This window comes from Bos indicus x Bos taurus, chromosome 23 (genome assembly GCF_003369695.1).
Source record: "Bos indicus x Bos taurus breed Angus x Brahman F1 hybrid chromosome 23, Bos_hybrid_MaternalHap_v2.0, whole genome shotgun sequence".
Lineage (NCBI taxonomy): Eukaryota > Metazoa > Chordata > Mammalia > Artiodactyla > Bovidae > Bos > Bos indicus x Bos taurus.
The window spans coordinates 32917226-32936859 of NC_040098.1; the positions used below are offsets into that span (position 1 = coordinate 32917226).

A 19634-nucleotide genomic window follows, 5' to 3' on the forward strand; every position below is an offset into this window, starting at 1 on the left:
TAGTGGATAAAAAGCATAGAATGGTAACCAAAGTGCAAAGAAAAGCAGAGATGAGAGATGTATAGAAAAGGTTGCAATGTCTGTATTAATGACACCTGAGTTCCTGGTTCTTTGAGCTGCCTGAATTCCTGCCACAGGGGACCTTTCCACTTATCTCAGGTTGGGTCAAGTTGCAATAGCAGAAGACCTAATAAAGACACTCCAAATCAAATCACAGTTAGGGCTTATAGTAACAGCACCATGTTCTTTTATGTTCGCATTTTCTGTCAAATAATTTCATTTTCACATCCACTCTAAGAGGCAGGGGACGAACCAACTTAAGCAAAAGTTGATTCTCTTATTTTTCTTTAAACCTCTTGTGAATGCCCTTTTGTGGTGTAAATTTATTGGGTTTATAGAGTTGATCCTAACACTGAACGTTTCCTGCAACTGTATTTGCATAAATTAAAGATGTTCTTTACTTTCAAATAAAACATGTTCATCAAAAACAAATGTAACTATTCTCTAGTAAGGCTAGAGGGAAAGTTCATTCACAGAGAGCTTAAGTCACTGTAAAAATCTCTCATTTTACTTTAGTCTTTAGATAATGTTCAACAGTTTCCTCAGTTTTATCCAAGTTCTTAAATTATGTTCCCTTCCCTCTCTGTGAGGGAAGTTTACATAGTTGACTGGGGTCTAATAACCCATTCATTTGAAACTAAAAATTAGCTAGTTTAACAAAAAGTCCGTTGTCACAATTTGGTTTATAAAACCTAAACTTTAACATTATTAATATTTTCAATATTCACTTATTATTATAAAATACTGAGAACAGCATTAATATACTTTAATTGGCCAAAATGGCTGATTAGCCAGAAATGGCAATGAATACTGCATAAACTGCTGAGTGATAGATAATGAAAATTCATGAAATCTTCATGTATGATAGAAATGTAACAGAAATTAAAGTCTCCTTGCAAAGCATTATTCTATTTTTTTCTGTACATAGTGCTTTCATGCTGAAAAAGTAAATATCTTATTACTTCCCCTAGGCAATGCTCTAGGTATCATATTTTCTATGCTTGAGGGAGATATAAAAGGTAACTTTGTGTTTCAAATCCATGCCAAAGAGAAACAGGCCCAGAACTAGATATGATTACATCATTAAAGAATTTCAGAAGGGAACAGGGATTTAGGGCACAGAGGTAACAGCAATAGTGTTTTAAGGTAGCTTTTTTTTTTTTTTCTCTCCTTTGGACGTGTCATAAGGCAAGTGGAATCTTATTTCCCTAACCAGGAATCAAACCCATGCCACCCAGTAGAGAGTACAGAGTCTCAACCACAAGACTGCCAGGGAAGTGTCAATATCTGGCATGTCTTGAGCACTAATTTACAAGGTGCCAAGCACTGTTGCTGAGCACTCTTCATTTGTTTTCAAACACATTCTTGTCACAGTTCTTTAAGATAGGTGCCATTATTACTGAGGCCTGGTCACATTAAGGACATAACTATTTACTTTCTGATCAGTAAACCAGTATAATAACCCTCCATGAAGAGTGCTGTTCCTCTGAAATATGGTAAAGAGCCACATATGTCTTAAAATTTTTTCTAGTAGCCACATTTTAAAAAAGTATAACAAGTAAAATCATTTCAATAATATTTAACCCACTAAAATAAAAATATTATTTCAGCAACTAATCTAAGGTAAAAATATTACGAGATTTTTAAATTCTATTTTTCATACTAACTCTTTGAAATATGGCATGTATTTTACACTTCAGCTCATCTCAATTTAGACTAGCCACAGTTTCATGTGCTTAATAGACACAAATGACTAGTGGTTACTGTTTTGAACAATATAGCTCCATAGTCAGAGAAGGCAATGGCACCCCACTCCAGTACTCTTGCATGGAAAATCCCATGGATGGAGGAGCATGGTAGACTGCGGTCCATGGGGTCACTAAGAGTCGGACAGGGCTGAGCGACTTCACTTTCACTTTTCACTTTCATGCATTGGAGAAGGAAATGGCAACCCACTCCAGTGTTCTTGCCTGGAGAATCCTAGAGGCGGTGGAGCCTGCTGGGCTAACGTCTATGGGGTCGCACAGAGTCAGACATGACTGAAGCGACTTAGCAGCAGCAGCTCTATAGTAAATACTGAAAGGAAGACTCAAGAAAATATTTACCCTGGAGTAGAATTTAGACGTTTCCAAGGAAATAATTATGATGACCTGGTCCTGAAGTCTAAGACTAAAGATCATAAAGTACACTTGGTTATCTCTAGGAGCTGATGTTTCTTCTGGTCATCCTGCCCACCGCACCTCATACCAGGCTTCTGACCACAGGAATCTGATAACAGATTTTAGCAACAGCCAGGCCACTGCAGGCCCTCCCTGTTCATCCTGAGGCAGCCCAATCTCCAAGAGAGTTTCTGTTGAGGAGGAAACTAGGTCTGATCATCCATTTCTGTATAATCTATTTTATTGATCAAAAATATTTAGTTTGGGTTTGGCTTCCCGGCAACGATAACTTCCTCCTCTATTAAATAGAGACAGTGAGAGAACTTGCCTTTCAGTGTTGTAGCAAGTGTTATATACAATAATTTAGGTCAATTAGATCCTGCAGTACTTGATCCATGGAAAACTATCAGTGTTAGTTATTAGACTGACTCTTCTAAGGAATCCATGGTTTTATTTTCTTCCTTGCATAGGGACCTCTCTAAAGGTGGTGATATTCAGTACAGAGTGGATCAGTAACACCTGTAAAGTTGTCCCAGAGAATTTACCTGGACTGAAAGTGTTCCCATTACTCAGAGTTGACTTTATGTCCTCTCAATGAAGTTTCTTCTCCTGGTATATCTTTTTGAAAATGGTACCATCATCCAAAGCATCATGCAAAGCAGTGCTCTATCCCAGATTACTGAGAGTCATCCAAGACCAGTGATTCTCAACAGGGTACTCTGCTGAGGTACGGTAGAACCGAGTAGTAGGAGGACAAGGAAGGCCATATGTAATTTGGAAAAGCATAGCCAGTGCTGAAAGGCAGATTTACCCTGAAGATATGAAACTCAAGTGTCAGACTCTGTACTTCCAAGGCCCTGGAAGGGGCCCCTGGGAGTATAGTCTGTTCACATGCTCTCATTTAAAAGAAATTCTTTTAAATGTTGGCATGTTTTAATTAAGGCTGGTTAAAACCTTTATTTCCACTCAATGTTCTTTTCTGTTACAATTAACCTTTGTCTGATTATTTTGGGATATTGATGAGAATATTTAGGACTTGAAAACATGTACTGAATCTAAATTTTTGGGGGGATTAATGCAATATATAAAGTGATGTGTAGATCTGTTCATATATAGTTCACTTGTTGCTAGCCAGTCTGATCTAAGAATGTCTTCAGGGAATACTACTTACCACTGACAAAAAGTGAAAAGTGAAATTGTTAGTTATTCAGTCGTGTCTGACTGTTTGCAACCCCATGGACTTTAGCCCCCCAGGTTCCTCTATCCTTGGAGATTCTCCAGGAAAGAATACTGGAGTGGGTTGCCATGCCCGTCTCCAGGGGCTCTTCTGACCCAAGGATAGAACCTGGGTCTCCTGGATTATAGGTAGATTCTTTACCATCTGAGCCACTGACAAACTCACCTAAATTATTGGTAAGAAATTGTACTAAATGTCATTTATCTGTGTGCCCAGTAATGAGAGTGAGTACATAGTGGAGAATTGAGATGCGAAATGTATAACGTAGAAGCTAGTCTTTGAAGAATTCTTCCAAATTTTAAAACTCACATATGAAAATTTGACAGAGGATTTTCAAATTATAAAACAAGCCTTAAAGCGTTACTTGACATTACTTGTAGTGCTCTAAAGCTGAAATTCTTCTCTAAGTTATCAAGAGGATAAAACAAATTGTGATCAGTCATCTTAAGTGAATACTGAATTCTCTTCCCACTGTTGACTTAATATACTCTACAAAACATTTCTGAACATTTCCCTTTAAAGATGGAACCAGAGTATAGTCAAAAATATAGGCAAACAAAGCATTATAGTTTTGTATTCAAGTTAATAAATGTGGCATTTTCCTGAGTTTTGTGCCAGATACGGTTTCTTAAAAAATGTTTTCTCATTTACTTGCTAACTTTGTAGTTATAGTCACCACGTTTTATCACCTGTAGGCCTCAGGAATCGGTTTATTCCATTGGATACATTATACCTCTAGACGTGAATATTTAAATGAGACCTTAGGCCTTAGTTATCAGTGACAGTTCTCTAGGTAATTCAATAGCTTTTATGAACAGTAAACTTCAACTCAACCTGTGCTTTCTACCTTTTCGTAGTTTCTAATGCCTCACTGACAGTGTTACAGTTACTTTCGGTGAAAATGTGGGTGGCTCTAAAAAGAGCCTTTTTTAAGTACAGAGAAAACAACTTTATGCTCTCTCCCCGCGGATGCGGCGGGCAAGCTGGATGTCCTTGGGCATGATGGTGACGCGCTTGGCGTGGATGGCACACAGGTTGGTGTCCTCAAAGAGCCCCACCAGGTAGGCCTCGCACGCCTCCTGCAGCGCCATCACCGCAGAGCTCTGGAAACGCAAGTCGGTCTTGAAGTCCTGCGCAATCTCGCGCACCAGCCGCTGGAACGGCAGCTTGCGGATCAGCAGCTCCGTGGACTTCTGGTAGCGGCGGATCTCGCGCAGAGCTACCGTGCCGGGGCGGTAGCGGTGCGGCTTCTTCACGCCGCCGGTGGCCGGCGCGCTCTTGCGGGCCGCCTTAGTGGCCAGCTGCTTGCGTGGCGCCTTGCCACCGGTGGACTTCCGAGCAGTCTGCTTAGTACGAGCCATCACAAGTGAGTGAACAGAAACCAAAGGTCTGCTACAAGCGTAGGTAGTTGCCTTTAAATATAGTTGGAAGCATTCTGATTGGTCTCGGAATTTTTCAAAAGTACCGCGCGATAAAACCATTGGCTAAAAAGTGACCGGGAGAGACCGGTTATTTACGAAAGAATCTGATTGGATGAATTACTTCTACCCCTATTTTCTATGCCTTTTTTTTTTTTTTAAATATAGGCGATCCGAAGGAATTTTTCTAAATTGTTTCATCTTATTGCCAACTTCAACGTACATAACGAGCCATTTAGGCACCATGTTAACTTTTGATTCAGTATACAAGTGGGACCTGATATTCTTAATTCTTGACACGTTCTCAAGGTGGTATTTCCGCGCCAATCCTAAATTGAGTACAATTGTTCTTTCTCCCCCACAGTTGGGTTAGCTTTAAGTAAATCTCGAACTACCAGGACTACCACTTTCTAACTTTGGTCATCAGATCTCCCCTAATTCGGAGTTTATCTTCTGTAAAACTACATGCCAGGGCCCCTGGGTGGATGATTTAAAAAATCACATGCATGCAAAGGTGGAATTGATGACATATATACACTGGGACCTGATAAACTTTCATCGGAAAAAAAAAAATTGTTTTAAAACTTGTAAAGCAAAGGCAAGAGAAAACTAATCTTGGCAAGAGTAATTTCTTTGCTTTTTGTTACACTCAAGACTAAGTACTGTTACTAGTTTCCCTTTCTCTTTATAAAGGCCCTTGTGGATTACAAAGGTTTCGCCAGCTATGCACTAAAATAATGCTTGTGATAACATTTCTAGAGTCTTTATTTTAATATCACTTGTCTCTTTATAATTAACCACCTACGCAGCATAAGCCGGCTACCAGCTTTTTTTAATGAAAATGTGGATGGCTCTGAAAACAGCCTTTAGGCAGTTTATTAAAAAGTTTCTTTTTTTGTCTAGGCTTTACTTCCCCTTCGCCTTGTGGTGACTCTCGGTCTTCTTGGGCAGCAGCACCCCCTGGATGTTGGGCAGGACGCCGCCCTGGGCTATGGTGACTTTGCCCAGCAGCTTGTTCAGCTCCTCGTCATTGCGGATAACCAACTGCAGGTGACGCGGGATGATGCGGGTCTTCTTGTTGTCCCGGGCCGCGTTGCCCGCCAGCTCCAGGATCTCTGCCGTCAGGTACTCCAGCACCGCCGCCAAGAACACCGGAGCGCCGGCTCAACCCGCTGTATAGTTGCCCTTGCGGAGCAGGCGGTGCACTCGCCCTACTGGAAATTGTAAACCAGCGCGGGAAGACCGAGTTTTGGCTTTAGCTCGAGTTCTGCCTCCTTGTTTACCACGTCCAGACATAGTTACCTTGTACAATTCAACAGCAAAACTTGTGAGCAGAAAAAAAAAAAAACGCTGGATGACCAAGGGGGAAAAAAAGAAAACTTTTTAATAGACAGCGGAGGGATGCGCCAGTTAGGTCTCCTATTGGTCAAAAGTACGATGCTTTTCTATCCAATAAAAAGAGAAAATGTGTGTCCCTTATTTGCATAAACCACTCCCTTCAGACCTTAGTGAAACTGTACTGATCTTACCCAATCAAAAGTGAGAATTCTCGATTCCTCATTTACATTGAAGCACTATAAATAAATGGTTTTTAAACTCACACTACTTATCTTTCTTGTGGATACTACCCCCTAACATTTCTACGGCAAAACAATGCCTGAGCCGTCTAAATCTGCTCCGGCTCCTAAAAAAGGCTCTAAGAAAGCCATCACTAAGGCACAGAAGAAAGATGGCAAAAAACGCAAGCGCAGTCGTAAAGAGAGCTACTCTATTTATGTGTACAAGGTTCTGAAGCAGGTCCATCCAGATACTGGTATCTCATCTAAGGCCATGGGTATCATGAACTCCTTCGTGAACGACATTTTCGAGCGCATCGCCAGCGAGGCGTCACGCCTGGCGCATTACAACAAGCGCTCGACCATTACATCCCGGGAGATCCAGACGGCCGTGCGCCTGCTGCTGCCCGGGGAGCTGGCCAAGCATGCTGTTTCTGAGGGTACCAAGGCCGTAACTAAATACACCAGCTCCAAATGAGTGCCTGCATAGGCATTTAATTCAAAGGCTCTTTTCAGAGCCACCCACTTTATCGAAGAAGGACTGTAACGGCTGTTTTCTCACGGGATAAATGCAATTCTGTCCTATTGATTAGATTTAAGCATCTACTCTAGTGGGGTTAATAGTTGGAGCAATTTTTGAGCCAGAACCTCTAACTACTTGAAAGGTCTCTTGGCATTAAAGAGACATCCCCCAAAAGACACATCTTCCTGTTTGCCATGGACTAAGCATCCAGATGCTTGGGAATGCTCACTCTTCTCCACGAGTCCTCTTAAAAAATTTTTGATGGTGATTAGAATTTTCCTCCCGGGTAAGGAAGTGGTTGGGGGATTTCAGAGTCCCTATCCTCAGGGCATCGTTATGCAGGTTGCCTTTTCAGGGTAGGTTGCAGGGAAGGCAAGTCAGTGGAGTTTTCTCCCTGTTCTTGGGGAAACTTAAGCAAAATCACCTGTCGTTCCTTTAATAAACCGCGGACACTTTTATAAGGTGTTAACTCAAACTCTGCACATGGTTGAAATGAGATTTTCTAATTTCTCGTTATAATTATTGTGATGGAAAAAGCCAATGTAAAGCCGTTTCCATTTTTCTTGCATTCCTGACATCTGGGTTCCAGTTTCCTGGGTCATTTACCTTCCTGGGATGACACTAGAAGGGGTTGAAAGTGTGGCACTCCCAATTCGAGGAGGGGAAAATGGTTTGAATTTCCTGCCCTCCCCATCTGGTGTCTCCTCATTTGCAGACTAGGAAGGCCCCAGGTGAAGAGGAAGGTGTGCTAATTTTTCTTGGGAAAATTTTTTAAAGAACATACTACTCCAAAAATAATCCTGATAGGAAGGGCCTTGGTTGTGGGAAAGGAGTCAGCGGGGCTGGATGAGGGGAAGAGCCACGAAAAGTCAGCGGTTGACTGCATATTAAAAAGGTGGGGGAAAGTCTTTTCCTTTGGTTTATAAGCACCATCTTTAGGTGACATACATCAGTGTGTTTGGATAAGGAAATAAAAACTCGAAGTAGAATTTCTCAAAAAGACCACTTTTAAACTTTGAAGTTAAATGAACTTTTCCCAGATCCCACACAAATTAGGTGACTGCTGTATGAGAAGACTTCCCTGTCTCAGCATACACAAAACATAGTTGTGAAACAGAAGCTTGTCTTAGAAGTTAAATTCTTGGTTTTTAGATGGTAACCCCCTCCCCTCATCTCTGGGGGAAAAAGAAAAAAAGATTGAACTCAAGCTGCAGTTTAAGAATTGCTCTCTGGAGGGATGAGATCTTGGTGGCAATATAATCTCAGCCTCTTCAAAATTATCTCCTGGGGTAGAAGTTCTTGTTATTTGCCTGCTTGCTTGCTTCTATCTTCCTTCTCCTTGCCCCCTCCTTTCTTCCTAATAGTTGATATTTTACAGAACTGTATACAGTCAGCAAAACAAGACCAGGAGCTGACCGTGGCTCAGATCATGAACTCCTTATTGCCAAATTCAGACTTAAATTGAAGAAAGTAGGGAAAACCACTAGACCATTCAGGTATGACCTAAATCAAATCCTTTATGATTATGCAGTGGAAGTGAGAAATAGATTTAAGGGACTAGATCTGATAGAGTGCCTGATGAACTATGGATGGAGGTTCATGACAGTGTACAGGAGACAGGGAGCAAGACCATCCCCAAGAAAAACAAATGCAAAAAAGGAAAATGGCAGTCTGAGGAGGCCTTACAAATAGCTGTGAAAAGAAGAGAGCCAAAAAGCAAAGGAGAAAAGGAAAGATATACCCATTTGAATGCAGAGTTCCAAAGAATAGCAAGATAAGATAAGAAAGCCTTCCTCAGTGATCAGTGCAAAGAAATAGAGGAAAATAATAGAATGGGAAAACTAGAGAGCTCTTCAAGATAATTAGAGATGCTAAGGAAATATTTCATGCAAAGATGGGCTCAATAAAGGACAGAAATGCTATGGACCTAACAGAAGTAGAAGATATGAAGAAGAGGTGGCAAGAATACACAGAAGAACAAAAAAGAGCTTCACGACCCAGATAATCATGATGGTGTGATCATTTACCTAGAGCCAGACATCCTGGAATGTGAAGTCAAGTGGGCCTTAGGAAGCATCACTATGAACAATGCTAGTGGAAGTGATGGAATTTCAGATGAGCTATTTCAAATCCTGAAAGATGATGCTGTGAAAGTGCTGCACTCAATATGCCAGCAAATTTGGAAAACTCAGCAGTGGCCACAGGACTGGAAAACGTCAGTTTTCATTCCAATCCCAAAGAAAGGCAGTGCCAAAGAATGCTCAAACTACTGCACAATTGCACTCATCTCACACACTAGCAAAGTAATGCTCAACATTCTCCAAGCTAGGCTTCAGCAATACATGAACTGTGAATTTCCAGATATTCAAGCTGGATTCAGAAAAGGCAGAGAACCAGAGATCAAATTGCCAACATCTGCTTGATCATCGAAAAAAGCAAGAGTTCCAGAAAAACATCTACTTCTGCTTTATTGACTATGCCAAAGTCTTTGACTGTGTGGATCACAATAAACTGTGGAAAATTCTAAGAGGGATGGGAATACCAGACCACCTGACCTGCCTCTTGAGAAACCTGTATGCATGTCAGCAAGCAACAGTTAGAACTGGACATGGAACAACAGATTGGTTCCCATTAGGAAAAGGAGTACGTCAAGGCTGTATATTGTCACCCTGCTTATTTAACTTATATGAAGAGTACATCATGAGAAACACTGGGCTGGATGAAGCACAAGCTGGAATCAAGATTGCCAGGAGAAATATCAATAACCTCAGATATGCAGATGACACTACCCTTATGGCAGAAAGTGAAGAAAAACTAAAGAGCATCTTGATGAATGTGAAAGAGGAGAGTGAAAAAGTAGGCTTAAAATTCAAGATTCAGAAAACTAAGATCATGGCATCCATTCCCATCACTTCATGGCAAATAGATGGGGAAACAGTGGAAACAGTGGCTGACTTGATTTTGGGGGGCTCCAAAATCACTGCAGATGGTGACTGCAGCCATGAAATTAAAAGACGCTTAGTCCTTGGAAGGAAAGTTACAACCAACCTAGACAGCATATTCAAAAGCAGAAACATTACTTTGCCAACAAAGGTCCGTCTAGTCAAGGCTATGGTTTTTTCAGTAGTCATGTATGAATGTGAGAGTTGACTATAAAGAAAGCTGAGCACAGAAGAATTGATGCTTTTGAACTGTGGTGTTGGAGAAGATTCTTGAGAGTCCTTTGGACTGCAAGGAGATCCAATCAGTCCATCCTAAAGGAGATTGGTCCTGGGTGTTCACTGGAAGGACTGATGTTGAAGCTGAAACTCTAATACATTGGCCACCTTTTGCAAAGAGCTGACTCATTTGAAAAGACCCTGATGCTGGGAAATATTGAAGGCAGGAGGAGAAGGGGATGAGAGAGGATGAGATGGTTGGATGGCATCACCGACTCAATGGACATGAATCTGTGTAAACTCTGGGAGTTAGTGATGGACAGGGAGGCCTGGCGTGCTTTTGTCCATTGGGTCACAAAGAGTCGGACACAAGTGAGCAACTGAACTGAACTGATACTCTTAAATGCAAGCCCAAACCAAAACCTGGGCCTCCTAATCTCAAGGGTAGGCCCTTCTGACATCTGTACAAATAAATACATGGCTGATCTTCACCAAGCAAAAAAAAAAAAAAGTTATATGACTGGACTTCAGGCTAGCCTTCACAACTGTAGCAGAGGAATGATGAGAAGCCAAAACTAAAATTCATACATCTCCCCAGTTAATTCTGATGAACTACGGACTTTACTCATTAAAGTGTGACAGGGAAGAGGCAAAGTCTTCCACCATGTTGGAACTGTGACTTTAACCTTTGCTTTTGTGGCTTTTGTTATCATAATCACTAAGCATGCTGTCTATAGCTGTAAGCAGACCTGTTTGAGGAAAGTAGTTATCACCCTAGGTAACTACAGTGTAATTTGAACTAGGACTGTAGACATGGCCGATTGTTAATTAAATTATTTTCTGAGTCTCACTTTTTCTATTTGGCCCAGCAAACATTTGTTTACAAAACATTTGTCTTTTTTCATTTTACGGTGAATTGCCTGTGGACTCCCCTTTGAAGTCCCAAGCCCCTAACCCCTAATCTGAGATGGCATAACAAGCCTCAACTGTGTAACTTGTCCTTGGGTCTAATTTTTATTTCATCCAACCCGCAAATGAAACTAAATTTGACTTTTCCTGGTAAATCAGTCTCATATCAGTTTAATTCTTAGATCAACTTGAAGAACCTAGAAGGGTAGAGGAAACTTTTTTCCTCCCCAAGACCACAAGGGCACACGATGTCATCATCTAGAACACAGGCACTTAACACTGCTCAGCAAATATATGTGAATAAATGCTGAATGTACATTTGTCTTAAGTTCTCTTCATCCTTCTGATTCACAGTGATTTTTCTTCTCCCTGGGCTCTTATAATATTTATTGTTTGAAACCTTCCATTTTAGATGCCGACTATGCTCTACTACTTAAACTTCAGGTATACAACCCCCTGCCTCCTTTCCCCTGTCCTTTTCAAAATAGTACGAAGTCTTTGAGGTAGCATCTATCTTTTTACTACTCCCTTATGGGTTTTGAAACATTTCAGACACTGGGCCAGTGTTACAGATGTGTATTGCTGTTGTCCATGGTGAAGATAATAATAAAACGGAAATGAATATTGCTGAGAAAAAGTCATTGGAGTCAGAAGACTTGAGAGAAGGTAAAAAAGAAACTCTTCTTGGTTGCCTGGATCAAAACATAGTTCTATGACAGAAATGGTTTAGGAGCGATTTTTTCCTAACCAGGTTCCTGTTCCTTGTACCATCTTGCTTAGGAGTTAGTAGACTTATGGGCTCGAGCCCTCAAAAATTCCTGAAATGATAGTCCACATCCATCTGAGTCCCATCTATTTCTGTTTCATGGATCATTATAAGAAAAAAATGGCAAATTTCACTTGGCAACTTCTCAATTTTAGGTTTCTCGACATGAGAGCTTAAGACCAGACTCTGTACTAATATTAGTATAGTGTATTACAGTATATATTATAATCTCATTTTGAGTATTTATATGCTATGGGGGTGGTTTGTTCTCTCGTTTCTTAGGAGTCCAGAGACTTATGTGCTGCAGTTTTTAGTACTCTAACAGCAAAAAGTCCAGTACGATATGCACAATGATGGAGTTTTCTGAAGTAATTAGTGTCTTGCGTGTGGGAGCCAAGTGAGAAAAAACGGACGGTGGAAAGGTTGGGAGTGGCACTGGGGAATGATGACCGTTTTCCAGCCAGGAGTTTGGAATCCTTGGTCCCATTCAACTCAGTGTTATTTAGCCAAGGCAAACAAACTGCGTCTCTGTTTCGCGTTCTCTAAAATGAGGACAGGTCTCTACATGCCTCCCAGGTGATCCTGGCAGACCTCATAGGTAAGTTGAATGAAATGGAACTTTTTACTTTTCAGATAGTGTAAGTCTTGGGCCAAGATAAAAAAAACCATTATTTCCTCTTCATTTTCCCTGAGTTAGAAGAGATAAACACTGAGCATACTAATACTTGCCTCTTAAATATTATCTTTACGAATTATTCTGCATTTATTCCTTTCTAAAAATCATGAGGCACAATTCCAATAGCTAAAAATTCAGAACAATGAAAATAGCCCCTCCTGTTTATTTTAAGAACAGTCGGTTTGAGAAAACCAAATAACTCCATTATTACTAGTATTAAAATTCCATCAGACTAGATGAGAAAGCCTTGTATGCAAATGAAGGATACAGGTTGCGATTTCCCATAGGTTCAACATAGTAACCAATGGGAAGAGTGTACAACTAACGTCTACTTATTATAGACTTATTAGTTCTTTTTTCAGGAAGTTTTTGTCACTAGACGGAAATCTTGTATGCAAATTAAGGATGCAGGTTCTGATCTCCCATTGGTTACTTAATGTTAGCCAATGGGAGGATAACACAAGCCTACCTTCAGTTAGTATAAATACTTCTTTCGCTTTGGTTTTACTTATTTTCTGTTTGGTTTTCCTTGTGAAATATTTTGCTTCGTGATCTAGCAGGTATGTCAGGCCGTGGTAAACAGGGTGGCAAGGCTCGCGCTAAAGCCAAAACTCGATCTTCGCGTGCTGGGCTTCAGTTTCCCGTGGGCCGCGTGCACCGCCTGCTCCGGAAGGGCAACTACTCCGAGCGTGTCGGGGCCGGCGCACCGGTGTATCTGGCAGCGGTGTTGGAGTACCTGACAGCCGAGATCTTGGAACTGGCGGGAAACGCAGCCCGGGACAACAAGAAGACCCGCATCATCCCGCGCCACTTGCAGCTGGCCATCCGCAACGACGAAGAGCTCAACAAGCTGCTGGGCCGTGTGACCATCGCTCAGGGTGGTGTGCTGCCTAACATCCAGGCTGTGCTGCTGCCCAAGAAGACTGAGAGCCACCACAAGGCCAAGGGCAAGTAAAGTGTTCACGTTCCCACGGCACTTTTACTTTCAGTTACCCAGGAAAAGTCGATATATACAAAGGCTCTTTTCAGAGCCACCCACTTTCTCCATTTACAGAGCTGTTATGCTTTTTAATTGTGTCTATATGAAGGTTGTGACATCAGGCCGAAAATCACAAGTAGGAAGTGGGTTCCTCACTATTCGAGGAAAACTTAACTCCACTCAAAATGTTTACGAGGAATTTTTAACAAAAATCACGAGTTTAAATTGGCCGGTTAAACTGAGTTGAGTCCGATTCTAGTCAAACAGTATTTCCTTAATTCCAGCGGTACGTATGACATGTTTTCCCCACTGGAGAGTGAGAGTTCACTAGTGAAAGGTGCTGAACTCTTACAACATTTTTTATTAATGCAATGGAACACCCGAACACTGCATCTAGATTCCACTTTATAAAAAAATGTTATGCTGAAACAACTGAGAGTAAGTTACAGATCATTGACACGTCAAAAACATCTTGGTTGTCCACAATGATCGTGTTACACCCGAGAAAATCTGAGTGTCATTTTAGTTGTAGCCCACCTACTCTTTCTAAGCACTTCCAAAATAATCTGGTGATTGTACTTTGTATATATATATATACATATATAATCCATCGGCAGTGTCCGTGTTGCTTTGTAATTACTTTCCTGTATATTTTAGAAGTGAAAGGGTAAATAAAATGAAGTCAGGCCATTGGAGTTGGTATAGGAAAAGGGCAGGTTCATTCACCAACCGGAAAGCAGCTCTTGATTCTTCCGGGCAGCCAGGCCGAGAAATGGACCAATCAGGGCAAGGCGCGGGTATTTTTGAATGTTCTCGGGTCCAATAGGTGTTCGCCTGGCTGTATAAAAAGAGGGCGGCTGCCTGCCTCTTGCTGGCGTTTGGAGAAACTGTAGCCATTTGTTCGTCGTTTGTCATGGCTCGGACTAAGCAGACTGCTCGGAAATCCACTGGCGGCAAGGCCCCGCGCAAGCAGCTGGCCACCAAAGCAGCCCGTAAGAGTGCGCCGGCCACCGGCGGTGTGAAGAAGCCTCACCGCTACCGGCCTGGCACCGTGGCCCTGCGCGAGATCCGCCGCTACCAGAAGTCTACAGAGCTGCTGATCCGCAAGCTACCGTTCCAGCGGCTGGTGCGCGAGATCGCACAGGACTTCAAGACCGACCTGCGCTTCCAGAGCTCTGCGGTGATGGCGCTGCAGGAGGCGTGCGAGGCCTACCTGGTGGGGCTCTTCGAGGACACCAACCTGTGTGCCATCCACGCCAAGCGCGTCACCATCATGCCCAAAGACATCCAGCTTGCCCGCCGGATCCGCGGGGAGAGGGCGTAAACTTGTTTTCCATTTGAGTGCGAACTATAAACCCAAAGGCTCTTTTCAGAGCCACCCACAACATCAAATAAGGGTTGTACCACAAAGGATTAGGATTACCCCTATTCCCAATAAAGTTGGAGCAGAGCAGAACTCCATTCCATCGTCCTCTCCCTACTTCCGCAGCCAAGTAAACCCTGGAGTTGTGTGTGAGATGATCTAACCGTAATCGCCTTCCAGTTAGCACTCCAGGTCTAGTTTTATGTAATTTTGTTTATGAATCTGAAAAGGAATTAGCAAATCCCCCATGTAATGCTCGGTTTAGCACCTTGGCTTCTGTAAACCGGCTTGTTTGTGCGTTAACCAACTGCCCGAGATGGCGTTGAAAGAAGATAGTTTAAGCTGCAGACCTGACTGAGAACATGACACATGACGCGTTCTCTTCCTTGCCTAGCTCTCCTTAAGAAACACCTCATTTGTATGAAAGCTCTGCGCCCAACCCCCTACTCCCCACGCCCCCCACCCCCCGCCCCTGCCACAGCCTGTATAGAAGACGGGCAAACCTTGAGTCCTGAGTTGGGTGCTCTGCATTTGGATATGATTCCGCTAGGCGCTCACTACTGTGAAATAAACAGTCTTTTCTGATCCTCTGGGTTTTCCCTGGTAGCTCAGTTGGTAAAGAATCCGCCTGCAATGCAGGTGACCCCGGTTCGATTCCTGGGTCCGGAAGGTCCCTGGAGCAGGTGTAGGCTACCCACTCCAGTATTCTTGGGCTTCCCTGGTGGTTCAGCTGGTAAAGAATCCACCTGCAATGCGGGTAGACCTGGGTTGGAAAGATTCTCCTGGAAAAGGGAACAACGACCTATTCCAATATTCTGGCCTGGGGAATTCTGGCCCTGGTCCTACGCAGTCCATGGGGCTGCAAATAATTGGACACGACTGGGTGACTTTCACTTTTCTTGGGCTTCCCTTGTGGCTCAGCTGGTAATGAATCCACCTGCAATGCAGGAGACCTGGGTTCGATCCCTGGGCCAGGAAGATACTCTAGAGAAGGGAAAGGCTACTCACTCCAGTATTCTGGCTTAGAGAATTCCATGGACTGTATAGTCCGTGGGGTCGCAAAAAGTCGGACACGACTGAGCGACTTTCCACTTTCTGATTCTCCGAGAGCGTGTTGCCTGTCTTCCTGTGAGCCAAAAATCTGCTGTAACACTGCTGTAGCATTTTGGTGCATTGGCCGGGAAACCGACAGCCGCGCTGGCCCCTTGTGCCACCGTTGTCGAGAACTGACGGAAGTTCGGCTCTCTTGGGCCCCCGCGACGGGAAGGATGGTGCGCCACCAGTAATGTCACTGCACCCTGACCCTCGTCGGGCCGGTAGTAGCAGGCCGCTGCCGTGTTCGAGCAGACTCCTGGGGAGGATTCAGAAAATTTTGCCAGGACCAGGGCCAGACGTCTGATGGGGTGAGTGTCCCCGGGGACCCAGGACTGAGTTCAGGCCCACCTTGAAGGCGGAAGGGGAGACTGATCGCCTCCCGCAGCATGAAGTCCTGCCCAGGATAGGGAAGTCTCCATATCAGGTGTCTTCTGTGCTAGCACTGTATGTCTATCTGTGTGAGTGACTGTTCTCCACGGCAATAGCTACGGAGGCTGAGTGGGTTCTAACCTGCGGTTTCTTGGTGACCTCACACGGCTCAGGGTAGCGTCAGGTCCTATGGGACGTTGTCCCTTAGTGCGGGCCTCTGAGGAGTTTATTATACTGACAAGAGAAGGAGGATAAACAGGGGTTTATATAGTGACCTGCTATAGCTAAGACGCACCCAGTGTCCCCATAAAGGGAGCCACCAGCTTGGCGAAAGCATTTTTGTTTGTTGTGGGACACCATTCCAGGATGGGAACTCACATAATGGGTAGTTCTAATTCAAACTAGAGTGTATGGTTAAAAATAGTAAGGAAGGATTCTCTGGAGATTGTGGTGTAATATTGAGTTCTGGAAAACTGCGCACTTTGTGCACCCTAGAGTGGCCCTCCTTTGGGGTCAGATGGCCCTCAGAGGGCACCTTAGATGTGTCCACTGACCGAGCAGTGTTTAGAGTCATAACTGGAGACCCTGGCCAGCCAGACCAGTTCCCATATATTGACCAATGTTTGGTTGAAAATTGCTCAGTTGAGGCCTCCGTGGGTTTGGTTCTGTGCCACAAGTAAGGGAAAGTGTAAGGTCCTAGCAGCCCAACCAGAAGAAAGGCCCCATGCCAGAAGAAAGAGCCACCTATTTTCTAAGGAGAGGCTGAGGACTCATCACCAATAGTGCCACCACCCTATGTGCCAACGGCTCCCCTTCAAGTGGCCGAAGGTCCACATTTGCCAGATATCCCACCACTGTCTGTTTCACCTTCTTCTGATGATCCTGAGGTTATCATGTCCCAGTGACCAGGCACTCCGGAACTGATGAGTAGGCACCTCCGATCAGCTCAGTGACCAGCTACCCCAGTGCTACAAATGCACTTAGGAGAGACTGGGGGACCCCAGCGCCTTGCTGCTGATGGAACCCTCAAAGAGTGGGGACCTGCCTTCTACTACCAGCCTTTTTGCCTGACCGATCTTCTCAACTGGAAGTTTTTCACCCCCTCGTACTCTGAAAAGCCTCAAGTGCTGATCGATCTCCTAGAGTCCACTTTTCAGACCCACCGACCCACTTGGGCAGACTGCCGGCAACTGCTCCTCACCTTGTTCAATACGGAGGAGTGCCGACATATCTTAACAGAGGCTAGAAGATGGTTCCGGGCCAATGTCCCATGGGGCCAAGTGGACGAAGAAACCTTCCCAGAAGATAAGCTCCGCTGGGACACTGAAGGAGGAAGAAATAATCTAGAGAGGTAGCAACTGGCCATCCTACAGGAAGTAAAAGCGGGGCTAAAAAGCCCACCAACATGGCTAAAGCCACAGAGGTAATACAAAAGCCAGATGAAAGCTCGGCAGACTTCTATGAGAGACTATGTGAGGCCTTCTGGGTCTTCACTCCTTTCAACCCTGTGGCCCCAGAAAACCAACAGATGGTAAATACCACTTTCATGGGACAGGTCCAATCAGACATCCGGAGAAAATTACAAAGCTTTGAAGGGTTCATGGACAAAAACGCCACAAAATTGCTGGAGATCGCCAATAAAGTCTTTGTTAACTGCGACCAAGCAGCCCGTCCTGAAGCAGAAAAGAGGATGGAATGGAAAGCTGCATTCCTGGCAGCTGCTCTGTCAAAGCTTGCACCCCCAACAGGACCACCTCATAGGGCAAGGGGCCCAGATCTGAAGAAGAGAAGCCCTCGAAGCTGTGATCAATGGGCCTATTGTAAAGAAAAAGAACACTGGAAGAATGAATGTCCTGACTGCCCTAAAAAGAGAACCAAAGCGGCAGCCCCACTGAGCCACCCAGCACTAATCTGATCAGCCTAGCAGGAGCAGAATCCCATTAGAGAGGACCAGGCTCTCTTCAACTGGGCCCCTGAGAGTCCGTGGTCAGAGTTCAAGAAGGGGGCCATCCAGTGGACTTTATGGTAGACACAGGTGCTGAGCATTCGGTGGTCACTCAGCAGATAGCCCCCTTCTCGGGAAGAGAAGTCACTATCATCCGGGCTACAGGCACTCAGACCTGTAGGCCCTTCTGTGGTCCTCGGAGATGCTGATCAGGGGGCCATGAGGTGGTCCATGAATTCCTCTACCTGCCAGACTGCTCCGTTCCTTTGATGGGAGGGGATGTCTTTGCAAAAATGGGAGCCCAAGTTTCCATTTCTGCCACAGGTCAGCCTAGCTAGAGTTACCAGAGTGACCCTACTCCTTGATTATGGCTCTCGCTGAAAAGAAGGAAGAGGAATGGTGCCTATACTCTTCCCTTCCAAAAGAGCGGACCATTCCTCCTGAATTAGAGACTGAGTACCCCTGGTCTGGGCCAAAAAGAATCCTCCAGGTCTGGTAAGACATCATGCCCCCATCCTGATTGATCTGAAACCAGGAACCCAGCCTGTAAAACTGCAACAGTACCCGATTCCTCAAGAGGCTCGTCTAGGAATCCAGGTCCATTTAGACAGGCTGCTCCATCACTCCAGGGTGAAGGCAGAGCATCTACCAAACAAAGACCGACCATGTTAGGAGGTGACCCCCCGACAAAACAACCCACTTCGGGTCACCCTCAGGAGGAGAAAGGACAAGCACTGTGCTCTTGAGTCCTGCTAATCCACCAAGGATTGGAAGAGTCAGTCACTGGAAAAGATAATTATGCTGTTCCTGTCCCCTGTATTAGTTCTTTCACTGTGATGCTCCGGCACTGTCACCCTCTGCTCCTCTCTGGCTGTGCACTCTTAGCTTTCGTTTTCACCATAGGGTTAACGGCAATGGCTCCAGTCAATTGGCATTGGGATAAAAGGCTTTTACTGGCAGTTTTCTTCCTCTCTTTGGTTAGCTGCTTCATCACCATCAACTGCATATAGATCCTAAATATGTGGTATATCCTAATACAAATTTTTGCAACTCACCTGAGTGATGGAAAACTCTTTCACCCTTGGGTCCCAGTGGTGACGCAGATGGTGGTCTTAGCAAATTGCACCTAATATCGGGCTTGTTTACTGCTGCTGCTGCTAAGTCGCTTCAGTCGTGTCCGACTCTCTGCGATCCCATGGACGGCAGCCCACCAGGCTCTCTTGTCCCTGGGATTCTCCAGGCAAGAACACTGGAGTGGGTTGCCATTTCCTTCTCCAATGCATGAAAGTGAAAAAATAAAGTGAAGTCGCTCAGTTGTGTCCGACTCCTAGCGACCCAATGGACTGCAGCCCGCCAGGCCCCTCTGTCCATGGGATTTTCCAGGCAAGAGTATTGGAGTGGGGTGCCATTGCCTTCTCCAG

The 19634-nt window shown here is 44.2% G+C and overlaps 4 protein-coding genes and 1 pseudogene across 4 annotated transcripts in view; 3 read left to right on the plus strand and 2 right to left on the minus strand.

Moving 5' to 3' along the window:
* The window catches only part of LOC113881719, a 61873-nt gene that overhangs the window by 31540 nt on the left and 10699 nt on the right, over window positions 1-19634 (minus strand). The window contains exon 3 of the mRNA XM_027524784.1: window positions 4487-4848. Within this exon, the coding sequence (XP_027380585.1) occupies window positions 4487-4848 (362 nt within the window). The remainder of the gene's footprint in view (window positions 1-4486; window positions 4849-19634) is intronic.
* LOC113881686 lies at window positions 5458-6177 on the minus strand (annotated as a pseudogene).
* On the plus strand, window positions 6508-6929 carry LOC113881706 (histone H2B type 1-B). Its single transcript, XM_027524773.1, has one exon. The coding sequence runs from the start codon at window positions 6528-6530 to the stop codon at window positions 6906-6908; it is 381 nt and encodes a 126-aa protein (XP_027380574.1). The 5' UTR covers window positions 6508-6527; the 3' UTR covers window positions 6909-6929.
* On the plus strand, window positions 12966-14146 carry LOC113881677 (histone H2A type 1-B/E). Its single transcript, XM_027524747.1, has one exon. It carries the CDS (start codon window positions 13025-13027, stop codon window positions 13415-13417), a length of 393 nt encoding a protein of 130 aa, XP_027380548.1. The 5' UTR covers window positions 12966-13024; the 3' UTR covers window positions 13418-14146.
* Window positions 14298-14908, plus strand: LOC113881669 (histone H3.1). Its single transcript, XM_027524740.1, has one exon. It carries the CDS (start codon window positions 14355-14357, stop codon window positions 14763-14765), a length of 411 nt encoding a protein of 136 aa, XP_027380541.1. The 5' UTR covers window positions 14298-14354; the 3' UTR covers window positions 14766-14908.